General features: G+C 38.1%; 4 protein-coding genes across 5 annotated transcripts in view; 2 read left to right on the forward strand and 2 right to left on the reverse strand.

The window, feature by feature from the left end:
- Window positions 1-4,415, forward strand: part of LOC107187290 (focal adhesion kinase 1) — a 19,416-nt gene extending 15,001 nt beyond the window's left edge. Inside the window, 7 exon segments of the mRNA XM_015575352.1 lie at window positions 1-1,667; window positions 2,258-2,401; window positions 2,533-2,682; window positions 2,755-2,854; window positions 2,922-3,153; window positions 3,243-3,534; window positions 3,619-4,415. The exon segment at window positions 1-1,667 is cut by the window's left edge and continues 19 nt beyond it. Coding sequence (XP_015430838.1) covers window positions 1-1,667; window positions 2,258-2,401; window positions 2,533-2,682; window positions 2,755-2,854; window positions 2,922-3,153; window positions 3,243-3,534; window positions 3,619-3,936 — 2,903 coding nt within the window. The 3' untranslated portion in view covers window positions 3,937-4,415.
- A 1,675-nt stretch (window positions 4,416-6,090) lies between these two features.
- LOC107187291 (sister chromatid cohesion protein DCC1) lies at window positions 6,091-7,911 on the reverse strand. Its single transcript, XM_015575353.1, has 8 exons — window positions 7,819-7,911; window positions 7,555-7,731; window positions 7,294-7,492; window positions 7,034-7,226; window positions 6,711-6,927; window positions 6,526-6,635; window positions 6,270-6,453; window positions 6,091-6,196 (listed from the first exon to the last, which is right to left on the reverse strand). Exons 1-8 carry the CDS (start codon window positions 7,836-7,838, stop codon window positions 6,091-6,093), a joined length of 1,206 nt encoding a protein of 401 aa, XP_015430839.1. The 5' UTR covers window positions 7,839-7,911.
- Window positions 7,881-9,841, forward strand: LOC107187292 (transcription elongation factor B polypeptide 1). Of its 2 annotated transcripts, XM_015575354.1 has the most exons (6): window positions 7,881-7,929; window positions 8,034-8,185; window positions 8,890-8,949; window positions 9,170-9,238; window positions 9,419-9,612; window positions 9,694-9,841. In XM_015575354.1, the coding sequence occupies exons 3-6, from the start codon at window positions 8,917-8,919 to the stop codon at window positions 9,833-9,835; spliced, it is 438 nt and encodes a 145-aa protein (XP_015430840.1). In that variant the 5' UTR covers window positions 7,881-7,929; window positions 8,034-8,185; window positions 8,890-8,916; the 3' UTR covers window positions 9,836-9,841. The 2 variants fall into 2 exon arrangements, with proteins under 2 accessions (XP_015430840.1, XP_015430842.1); XM_015575356.1 differs by lacking the exon at window positions 9,170-9,238.
- Window positions 9,842-10,887: 1,046 nt separating this feature from the next.
- Window positions 10,888-11,405, reverse strand: LOC107187264 (biogenesis of lysosome-related organelles complex 1 subunit 2). The gene has a single exon (XM_015575302.1). It carries the CDS (start codon window positions 11,383-11,385, stop codon window positions 10,888-10,890), a length of 498 nt encoding a protein of 165 aa, XP_015430788.1. The 5' UTR covers window positions 11,386-11,405.
- Between the last annotated feature and the right edge of the window lie 1,552 nt (window positions 11,406-12,957).

Consider the following 12,957-nt stretch of genomic DNA (forward strand, 5'->3'; position numbering starts at 1 on the left):
ACACGACGCCCGCCTCACCCTTCAACACCCTGGCGGTGCAGTTCCAAGACGAAGATCAAATCCTGACCACCGCGATGGTCTCGGACTTGCCATTTTTCGATCCAGTCGTCTCGGAACCGTCCGCCTCCCACGATACCACCCAATCCGGAGACTCGACCCTCTCCGACATCACCAATCTCGACTCCCTCGAATCTTCCGATGCTCCTCTCATGTCCAGCCTGAGCATTTCAGAGACGTCACAAGCCCAGTCACCCGCTGCCAATAGAAAGCAGCAGAAGGTTAAAGAGATGCAAAATTTGTACGCGGTCAGCTCGAAAGTGGTCGGTAGCATTACCGGGGATCTCTATTCGCCCGTGCAAAAGTTCACCGCGTCGAACGCCGTTTCCGTGACCACTCCAGCGGCTACCTGCGGTGAAATATACGGGCCGGTGGCCAATTTCACCCAGAGTTCGGCCATAGTCGGTAATCTAAGCCAGAGTCCCAGCGTGGGCGGTAATTTCGGCGAGAATCCTGGTAACTTTGGGCCCAGTAGCTTGAACAGTATCGTAGGGCCTGGCGGTCAAACCCAATCCGGGAACTTCAATCAGTACACCTCCGCGCCGAGCGCGAGTCAGACGTCGTTCAACGTGTGTCAGACTACTAGTGGTCAGAATCCCGTGCAAAATCCAGCCGCTACTGGCGCATATCCTCGCGTGTCCGTCAGTTCGTCGAACGCTGTGATTCCCACGTCCAATACCGAATGTCTGTACGGGCCGGTGCTCAAGTTCCGTGCGCAAAACGTTCAGAGTCAAACCGTGACCGAGTTGAAACCCATGAACGCGTCGATCGGTACATGCGTTCAAAATCCACGAAGCAATTTAGCCCACGCCACGGCGACGCCGCAGAATCTGCAGTCTCAGCCGATGATGATGCATCCGCAGAATTATCAGCAACAAATATACTCGAACATCAGTCAGCCGGGAACGCAACCGGTGTACTTGTCGCAATCTCAGATCGTGCAAAATCTCTTGAGACACAGCAACGCCGTTCATCAGTGTGTTTCTTACATACCGACGCAACACACGAGTCAGCAGCAGCAACAGCAGAGCCAGGGGAGCGGCGCCAACCCGATTTACACGGCCCATGCGACTTCCGTCACGGTCGTCCAAGCTCAGAAGGTTATGCAAGGGGCCACGTACGCACAGCAAATGCAGCATCCCGGAACGCAGTGTCACGTGGCGAGCTCTCAAACGAACGTGAATCAGCAATTGCAATTCGGAGTGATGCAGAGTCATCCGGCGGTTCAGTCACAATTCGCGATGCCAGGTGGCACGGTTCTGTCCGGCGGCCAGCAACTCGTTCATCCGAGCACCTCGAGCTATGTTGTCGGCCAACAGCAGCCGTGCTCCACGTCCCAGTGTAACGTCACCAATCTGGTGACGAGCACGGCGAACGCTTCGTACATGCCGCAATCGGTGCACTGTCAGACCGGGATCGTAAAGCCGATCGCCGGGCCCCAGCTGGCAACCGGAGTTGCGAAAATCACCACGTTTGTAACGCACAAACCGGACGAACAACTGACTAGCTCCACAGACGGTACACTCTCCGGGTCTCTGATATCCTCTGCTGTCAGCGACAGCACCATGTCATCGAGCAGCTCGATGACAGAGGAGGCACACCAAGACCAGGTTTGGCAAAGCCTCCTAGGAATGACAATCGCATCTTCTATCTGCAACAAGCATATTGGTTCTCATACAATTTTTTTTTTTTTTTTTTTTTTCGTTTCTCGAGACGCTGCACAACCGGCACACCTCTGTTGCGAATCAAATGTGTACATATACGCGCAAACATGCTTTTGGTTAATGCAGACGCGCTCCACACTCTCCGTTTGAGTTCACACACGTACACACAGTTACAGTGGGCCTATTCTACTTTCGTTTTCGCAAAAGCTAGACACGACGATTTCGTACCGATTTCATAATTTTTTTTTTTTTTACCTATTTTTCCTTATTGCGCAGTTTGGTAGGCTAATCCTTTTTTTTTTTTTTTGCATGACGAATGGATATGATAATACAAATAACGTGGTCATTGTAACAATTTGAGCTGCATGCGACCAGTATGATTGCACTATTCTCATTCTGAGATCGATTTTGTTTGCATCGAGAATTATGCATCTCTTTAATTTTACCGTGTACATATGTTCATTAAAGGAAATTATAACAATGAATCGTATTGTATTTGAATTTCAGAAATGTAAGATGGTGTTTGCTTGTTTCAGAGATCCGTTCAGTCGCAGTTGTTCGACAGCGTCACTGAGAATTCGAGTGGTGGCTTTGACGATGAACAGAAGTTATTGGAACAACGGCTGTTGGAACAGCAACGCCAGTCGGAAGAGGATAGTCGTTGGTTGGCCAGAGAAGAAGTAATAAAACGTTCAAAGACTTGTATATGTATTTTAAAGATCAGAATCTATCTAGGAAAATTCTATATAAATATGATTACGTCCTTAAATTATCTCATATTAATACTGTACGCCTGTTTGTCCCTATTTAGAAACGATTATCTATTGCAACAAGTGGAGATGAAAGTTCCAGTCCTCCAGTTCCCCGCTCAGTTACCCAATCGCCGAATCACGAACAACATAGTGCTAATACTGGATCTCTTGGTTCTGATAAAGGCAGTGAAAAAGTGATCGTTGTAAAAGTACTGTTCTTGCAAGTAATCTACTACCTCAGTCTGATAAGGGAAGTAGCTAAAATTATGTTTTATTTATAGAAAATGGAACCGACGCCGACTGCAGATTTAGACAGAACCAACGACAAAGTATACGACTGCACTACCAGTGTAGTTCGTGCCGTGATGTCACTTTCTCAAGGTATACATTTTTACTCCTTCGTATAATACCGTCTAAAGCACCATATTTCATAAGATCATAACCTCAGGGGTGCAACAAAGCAAGGCGGAACAATATTTAGAATTGGTACGCAAAGTTGGTATTGAATTGAGAGAGCTCCTCTCATCCGTGGACGCTCTGATGGACATATTACCTACATCTGCTCACCGTGAAGTAGAAATGGCGCATAAAGTTCTAAGCAAAGACATGTCTGAACTCGTTACTGCCATGAAACAAGCGCAGAAGTATAGTGCTACTACTTTAGACGCGGAGTATCGAAAGTACGTGCTTCGATTAGTATTAAAAGTACTATACTTAAGTATAATAAGGTAATCAATGGAGGTTTCAATGGAATTTATGATAATTTCAGAGGAATGCTCTCAGCTGCTCATATCTTGGCAATGGATGCAAAAAATTTGTTGGACGTTATCGACTCGATACGCATTCGTTACCCTTACGTAGACAGTCAGATTAACCAAAAGCAAAATGATATTAGTGTTCCCCAAGAGTCCACGCCAGAAGGTCGTATCCGTTCCAGTCAATCTGGTGAACAATTTTTGAGAAGAAGTCAGTCGACCGAACGCCAAGGTACAACGTTTAGACAGAGCCAAAGCGGCGATCTTTTACACAGGATGGGCCAGTCAGTAGACCGTTCGCTACAGGTAAACATATTGGGGCTAAAAATTAATAGTGGTTCGCAAATGCAGAGATCGATATTGCTATCGTTTAAATTTTGTCCCATTTAGGGTAGTCAGACCGACGTCAGTACCGGTTCAAGTCTAGAAAGAAGGCACCACATCGTCACCAACAGTCTCGAACGTAATTCAACAACCCGAAAACAAATGGCGACGAATAGTTTAGAGAGAAAAAGACCATCGTTATCTTGTAATGTTACTCCCATGAACAATTCGGTTAATTTGCCACCGATGGTACCAGTCAGCTGTAATTTAGTCCAAACGGTAGGGCCTGTTATTCACCCCAGTCAAACCGCCTCCACGGGTATTAGTCAACAGTTTGCACCTAACAATAACACGGCAAACGAATCCGCGACAAGTGATAGCTAACAACGAGGTGCCTTGCATTAAGGTAAATTTCACATACGCATTGGCCGATGAAAGCTAGACATTTCTGGTTTACTGATTACGCTCGTGTTTTAGGGAAACTTCAAAGAAATACTAATTTGTACATATATAGACGACATCATATAAGTTACCCGTCTACATCTCGCGTATAACTCAGCAACAAGAGATTTAGTATTTGTGCTTTATAGCTCTTTTTAACATTTACCTACAACAGACTTTGTCTAAACGTACTTATAGATAAGACACAGTATTCGCTAGATGTAGCAGTAGAGGAAGTATCATTAAAAATAAGTCACAGCTATAAGGAAATCACTCCAAAGCTTTAGAATTATTGTTAATTTGTTATTGTATGACAACCGCATATATAGGGTGACGCAAGAGGCACCCTCAACCGTAGACGGTTGTAATTCGTTGCCACACTTATAATCCAGGTTCATTGTCGATGCAACCATATAGTTTCAGTCCCCTTTCATAACATTATTAAAAATTAATTACAGAAATAGTTATCGTTACAGCATTACGACGTGTACGATGTAACATCCCAGACATGGTCTCCTTGCATCACCCTGTAAGGTAGTTGAATAATTCTATATATATATATATATATTATATTTATAAATATATATATTTAAACAAATAGTTCAAACGGTAATAACTCACGGAAATTTAATTTCATGTAGGACATGATCTTACAACGTTGTTTTACGAATCCATAATTTAATAGCCTATTTCCTGCTACGGGGAGTGATTACAATGTAAAAACAAAGAATGGGACTGAATGTTATTTCTATTAGGTAATTATTTAGCGATTCATACCGATTTGTGAAACTTATACAAAATGTTTTATAAAAAAAAAGCGAATCATTCTTCAATGGCAAGTCAGTTCCTACGAAATATTTATAGAAAATTTCATCCTTGCATAAGAATAGTATTGACAATTTGTCAACGCGATGCGCCTGTGTGTGCAATGCATTTACGAATCTATCCAATATTCCATAGGTATAAAGTATTCCATTTTTATAGAATTTGTTACTTTTCGCGATCCTGGGAAAGTTCACTTTCATATAGAAGTGGAGTTTTTAACTAATTTTGAAAAATATTTTTCACATTTATTAATTGCGCGTTTTTGTGTCGCATTATTCAATAACAATGAAGGTTCTAAATAGTAATGTGCCAAGGCGTGTGTGCTTATGTACTTCAAATAAATTTTTTATTAACGAATTATCATCCCAGGAATTTGTAATTTATAATTTACGATTACAGTGTTTGTCGTTGCAAAAGTATCAAAAGCATAAGATACTTTTTTCTTGGATTACATTAAATGTATATAAATAGATATTCAAAATTCATATCTTTTAATAACGATATTGACAACTGATTAAGTATTGTTTTTAGATAAATTTTATTCTTCGTGCATGGTGTATACACCATGTGTATAATTACAAAAATTTCAGATATTCAAGTAATTTTTCGTATTCACTTGTATCATGTATTTAGATATTTACATTGTCTCCAGTATCATAATGTTTATTCTGTGAGGTATAATTTTCGTTCGATTCTTTTATATTACATGTAATTATCGCAACTGTGTCGTGATGAATATCATAATATGTGATGATATAATTAAAGTAAAGAACAAAGGTTATAATACAAAAAAAAACTTAGGTCTGCATATCTTCGGGATAAATTGAACTAATCATCCAGTCATCGAATTAATCATGTTTTCGTGAATTTATTCGATTACTTGAACCAATGAATCGACCGGAGAACGTTAAAAGCTTTTTTCATTTTAGTTCTACGGCCAAAGTTGTTCTGTAATCATGTTGCACGATACAAGATTTTGTAATCAACGACGGAACGATAAACATACGAGCCATTTGTAATTGTTAGTATCGGTAGATGTTCTCCGAACTACAATAGCAGTTCTTTAAGAGAGAATAAGTATTGATGCGACGGCAGCCTACCCATGATCGATCGTGTAACTTATCAACTAAACGACGAGTGATAAAAGTAAACACAATGCGTAATAATATTTCAAAGATATTTATAAAATTGTGTAAATGTAACTATGTATCATGATCACGAGCGAAATAAACAGCGCGAATGATTTCAGAATCACGAACAATTTCCAATCAACTATTTACCATGCTTCGAACTGTAACATTTAACGCCGTTCACCATCGAACATCTAGCATATTTAGTGAGCAGTGCATTAACATTCATTTTGTTCGTCGCCAAGTTTCTGGAAAAAAAATCTGTACAACAGGAACAGAAAAAAATATACATAATAAGAGTGTAATTGTTGTTTCACTTACAGTACATAGGGTGTTATTTCTTGTACTGTCCATTTGTCTTTTGCTTTAAAAAGTTCATTGAACCTCTCATTGATAGTCTTTGGCAAATCTGTTTCTAGGAAAGATACTACTTCTTTTTTCAATGTTGAATTGTTCCATGTCACTAGAGCTATGCCACTCAAATATTCCTCTTTTGGTTCCATTTCTATACAAATAAGAAATACAATGTAAATCTATGGTGAATCTGCAAGTTTCTCTTAAGGAAATCTTAACTTACTTTCTGGAGTGCCAATACGCCAAGAATCCATAAACTGTTTATGCTCTGTCACCGGTGAAGCAGCCAAAAGAACCTTTGCTAAACTTTTGCAGCATATTTCTTCGCTGTATCTGTAACATCATCCCTAGTTGCAAAAATACAGAAATAAAGTGCATATTAGATATTCTAAGAAAAAATTCAAATACCTATACAGAGATGCTCCACCTTGCTTTGATTTATCAGTCTCTTCTGTATACTTTGTGAACAAAATATCAAAAACTGGCTTAGGAATAAATTCCTTCAAGGAGTTATATGTAGCTTCCTTATCCACCTCATCTAATTCCCAATTATTTTCATCAAAGAGATCTAACATTAAAGTTAAACTGCGTACCTCTGCTTCAAATGATATCAAGCGAAAATAACCTTTGAATAAAGATAAGCAGACCATAGACAGAACAATATTTATATTAATGTTAAATGATCCAAATAGAGATCATTCAATAGATCTTTTCAAACAAAAATTTAATACCATCCATATTGATTATTAAATAATCACTTAATGCTTGGTTTAGTTCATCTTCACTGGCTTGTATTTCACTTCGTAATCTACGCCAGTTATACAAAAATTCTTGAGACACTAAAGACTCATACTCTATTCCTTTGAAAGATGTCGGCTCAAGAATGCTTAGCAATTTTTCCAGTTTAGGTTTGCATTCCTTTACCTAAATTATTTTGGAAATATACAAGTCACAAATTTACAAATACTCTCTTCAAATATAATTTCTATACCTCGCAATATGTATGAAAAACCCCTGAGATGTTATAGTTCTTCATTACTTGATCATTTGTATGTGCCTTTGTTTGTTCAAACAAATTCAAATTTGGTACTAACAAGCAGGAATTAGACGTTTCTGCCTCCTTGACCTCATATGTTTTACTTTTAGTACATAATACCACAGAATCCTCTTTGTTACCTTGAAATGTTAAACTAAAATGTTGCAGATAGTATCAAGTTATTCGAGACTAAAACCAAATGTAAAAAACATATACCTGTTTCCATTTTTTATAGTCTCCAACAGGTGTTCATCGAGTTCTAACAACTTTGTACGTTTTTCTGCATTATATTCTGTCGCGGAATACAAAATCTGTGTCACATTTTGCAAACTTGGCTCTTTGATAACAGCTAACTCCAAGGTTTCGCGTATCTCATCCATCGTTCGCATATGTCTATAAAGATAAACATATTAAGTATCTTTTGAATGTTTATACAAACAAAATCATAAAACAAACTGTAATATATATGTACATAAATACCTGGTATGTAAAGTATCCATCGCATAGAATTTGTTGGAAGAACAGGTTAAAGTGATCAACTATCGCAAAGATAATTAACGTGATTCAATTAGTTTAAATGCCAACTATTAAGTAAGTAAATTATTAATGATAACATAATTTTATTAAATACATGAAGAAAACAAAATGATAGCTTTTTCCGCGCCACTATTTTCCCGTCCAATCGTGACGTGCAGCGCGTGCAGCTAAATCGAAGATGGAGAAGAAGATTCGCCGTATCGAAAATCGTCGGACACAATAGTAGCCATATTAATTGCTATCGTGTTTGTTAAGAAACTTTACCGTGAACGAAAAGTCTAAATTTTGTATAAATTTTCTTTTAAACGAGGTACGTATAACCTGTTACTTGTAAGTGATATGCAGTAAATAGTCCGTCATTGAAGTTTCTCTTATCCAAATAGTTGCAACTCGAACACAAAGTTACGCTAGAAAGTAACAATGTCCTTTTGTTTTCCTGTGTATGCATGACTTCTTTTCCGTACTCGTTTCTCTATTGAAATCTACTGAAATAAACGATATGTCGTTATTGATTGATAATATGTATTTTTGTATACTCTTCAATTCATTGTAACGCGTTGTCTCTTAGCGTCTAAAGTAACCTCTTCTTTCACACGAATCGATAGAATAAAAATCTGACCTTTCGTTAAGACAAGGATATATCGTAAGTATTTATATGTACGTATATAAATAGGGCTTAGTGGTGTTATAGCTGTTCAATTTGAAGCAAAGATTTGTGTTTTTAAATAATTCGATTTAATCGAGTCACAGTTTAATCGCAAATTGAGATTTCATATACACAAACACAACAGGCAACTAATTGAAGTTTATACATATTATGTATTCTGTCCAAAACAGCATAAGTCCACTGCATAATACTCACAAGAAGAATCAAAAACATTAATGGAAAATTACAGAATATAAACAAAAAAAAACTGGTTTTCTTAACACGTTAATTGATGGACTTGTGTTATTTTAGAATTTATAGCTTCAGTTGAATATATATTAAGAAATAATTACTTGTTTCTTCTACAGATACTGTACGTCTAATAAAACAGAAACATGCCGAATGATATGAATATGCAATCTGAAAAGGTATGTTTGCTCCTTTATATTATTATGCATGCTTAACTCTTGCATGACTATTGGAGTATGTTAAAACATATTTAAGATATCTTCTTTTCTAAATATGTATACCATTAAATGGTATGTACCATTGCAATTGGGCTGCTATTTCATTGATTCCTCTAATTGGAAAACAGGAAAATCATGGTAATAGGTTCATTCATTAATGTTAATTTTTCTTTGGATCAAGCCCAATGAGGAAGAAACTGCCAATAATGCAGAAGAAGAAGAAGTCAGTTCAACTGTTGACCTGCATGCGGTACCTATTTCTGCAAATTAAAGTTTTGCTGCTTAATCTTTTCTTTCTTTTTTTTTTAATTATTTACCCTGTCTTCCAATACTAACAGTAGTTTTTGTTATATGGTAATTAGAAGTACAGACATAATATTTAAATGTATTTTTGAGACAACACAAAGTAAGCGATGGTCTACAATTTTAGCAGGAAAGCGGACCTGTTTATGGTGGTTGTGAAGGGCCAAACGCAATGTATGTAAAACTGATCAGCAGCGATGGACACGAGTTTATTGTAAAGCGTGAACATGCTTTAATTAGTGGAACAATCAAAGCTATGTTAAGTGGTCCTGGTCAGTTTTCTGAAAACGAAGCCAACGAAGTAAATTTCCGTGAAATACCGTGAGTTTCATATATTTCCTACAGAAGATTCTGATATATTACAAAAGAATACGTCAAATTACCTATACATTTCATTTGCAGCTCCCATGTATTGCAGAAGGTCTGCATGTATTTTACCTACAAAGTACGTTACACAAACAGCAGCACAGAAATACCAGAATTTCCAATTGCACCTGAGATTGCATTAGAATTGTTAATGGCTGGAAATTTCTTAGACTGCTAAGCACAATGAACAATGCCAGTGATTAGAAAGAATTTAGCATTGGACTTTAACAAAATCTTTTGTTACAATTCGTACTTTAAGGTTTCCTAATGAATGATGATGTATTCTTGAAGAACATGGACTCCTTGTGCTCTCCTTTTTATGTTTGTAACCATAGAACACTCAGTGCAGTGTAGTTATGGTTCCAAGAACAAATTATTGAGCTGTATTAAATGGAAAGATTTGCAAGCATAAACATACAAAATATTTTAAAATGCGTTAAATACTTTTTAACATAGATGTTATAAACTTCAGTGAACAAACAACTGAGAACTTACAACTGACACACAACAAACTGATTATATTTTATCACTTTCGTTACATACCACAGTGGCATTCTAAATTATTTTGCCAAAATTTTGTAGAAAATACTATACTCGCGTAACATTACAGATATAATACCTGATGCAGCAGATTATGCCATGTAGAATGAATAGGGCATTTAATCAGATAATTATACATTAATGGAAGCTTGGATACAGTTTTGTAGAAATAAGTTTCTGTAACATTTAAGAATATTTATTTTCTGCTTACAAGCATAGTATAAATTACTTCCTGTACATTATCTTTTAACAAATTCTGTAACAATATCTAATATTTTTCAAACAAAAATTTACATGTAGATTAATAAGTAAACTACAATACAATTAGAATAATCGAAGAATTAAAGTACAGTATGTGATATATTGTAAGGCAAGATGTAAACTATTAATCTTTTACAGTTCCATTATATGAAATATGTTGTAAAAATGTCAATGTTATTTTTTACCTCTGTTTGCTTGCAAGGGAACAAATACAGTAAAATTAGTTCCCACGTGCAAGTCAGTAATATTATAATTATCTAACAACCAAAATTGATTGCTCATTTTTACTTTACATACAAACAATTATAAAACAAACTGCATACACAATAAAATAAATCCATTTATAATAAAAATATCACGTCATCTTAATCTTCTTTTTTATATTTATATAGTATGTACAGATATTTTTCCTCAATGTCTTTATTTGATTCACTTGTTCTTTGCATCTTTCTCGATGTCTTTAAACTTTGCTTCCAATCGTTTCGAGTACGATGCTAATTTATATGCTGCCTGTTCAAGCTTGTTGACACTATCATCGATCTCGTTAATGTTGTCCAAAATAGGCTGTAACTTTTTATATTTTTCATTTAAAGAATCCAGCGACTGAGCTACACTGGAAGATATGGTTTTTAATTCGGTGTACTTTGCGATTGTCTCTTTATTTAATCGTTCCAATAAACGATAATCGGCATGAGTGGCTGTGAGTTCCTCCTGCAGATATTCGCCAGTTTTCTGAAACATTGTGTTGGCTAAACGACTAAGATTCGGGTCGTGAGGATCCAACGCTTCAAAACTACTTGTACTAGTTGACAGTGTAGTTCCGCGTTTTGGTGAATCACACCTCGAATTACGATCCGTTATACTTTCAGCATGAGGAAGTGACTCCACTTGTGTATCTTCTTTTAACTGATCCTTAACCGATGTCATATTGTTGCAGATACTTTACGTTAAACAGAGGCAACTGTCAACTTTTTACAAACACACAACTAGGGTTGAATCGATACCATCAAGGTATCGATACTTTTACTCATAACTAGTTTTGTAAGAAGGTATCGAAACAAAAGTATCGATACCTACTTGTATCGAATTATATTTTCCTAACCTTGATACCTAACAGAAAAGTTGATACTGCGATGATGAGAGGGAATAACATACAATATACTTATATACTTTATAGATTTATTCAAATATTTAATATAACATATAAAACATATAAACATGAACGTATGTATAAACTATATACGCTACACGTAATGTAAGTTATACATGATAACAAATATGTACATCAGTGTACAACTCGCACACACGGGGTCTCTTCTGCAGCCTCCGGTGGTTCTATAACCCCAAATTCTCCCCACACGGGGTCTCTGACGCCACCTGTGGGGGCTCTGTGACCCCACGTTTTACCCACCCGGGGCTCTGACGCAACCGGCGGGGGGCTCTGTGACCCCACGTACTCCACACACGGGGACACTGGCCCCACCTGCGGGGTTCTGTGACCCCGCGTTCTCGCCACACGGAGACCCTGGCGCCAACCGTAGGGCTCCATAACGTCATTCCCTCACCGCGGGGGGTCAATTACGCCATCGCCGGGGGTTCTATGACCCCACGATCTCACCACACGGGGTCTCTGGCTTATTGCAGAAACTAACTACTGCCTACGTCTGTTAACCAACATCAGTCAAGTCCACCCCTGCGCCCCTCTTAGTTTTGTAGCGTTGAAACGCGGCGCGTTTAGGAAATCTCGCGTACGTAGCCGTACCCCTTCGTTGAAGTTTTTATTTTTGTACCGTCACGGCGTGCGCTGTGACCAATGACGTTCATTGTCGTCGATTGACACGATTTATATTCGATTACGTAGACCATCGTGGGTTAGGGGAGAGAACGTGACAAAAGGACCAGCCCCCAGGATCGTACATACGCGTTCGTTCCTTTTTCTCGACTTGTGATCTCATTTCTTCGCTGAGAAAACGATCGTGTTTCGTTTTTGTTCTTTTTTTTAATCGTGAAAGGGAGGGGCGGGCTGTGTGTGTGGTTCGATTTATCGTAAAAATCTCGTGTTCTACTCATGAAGCATTTGCAAAGCATTTTTTCACGATTCTGTGTCTCCACGATTGGAGGAAACGATGGAGCGATACTCTTTCATGTGTACCTAACAAATTCGGTCTTGTTCCGTCAAGACCGTACGGCAATTACCCCCTCCCCCCCCCCAATCCCGCAATACTAGACTTATCAGAGAATGACTTTCGCAACTGTACAAATCGACAAGTACAAGAATTTCCCCGATTTTTTCTCCCCGGACGAGGACATCGTTTCTGAAAAACGAAAGAACGCCTCCCACCCCCCTCACCGTACTTCCGTCTTTCAACGGCAAACCGACCGACCAAATATATAGATAGGCGTTCCGTTACTCAACGCATGTTGCGAAAGTGTCGTCTTCGCGAACATGAAAAAAAAGAATAAAGAAATTTCGCTTGACCGCGAATTTTTTCCCGCCAA

Source organism: Dufourea novaeangliae, unplaced genomic scaffold (assembly GCF_001272555.1).
Source record: "Dufourea novaeangliae isolate 0120121106 unplaced genomic scaffold, ASM127255v1 scaffold99, whole genome shotgun sequence".
NCBI classification, from domain to species: Eukaryota; Metazoa; Arthropoda; class Insecta; order Hymenoptera; family Halictidae; genus Dufourea; species Dufourea novaeangliae.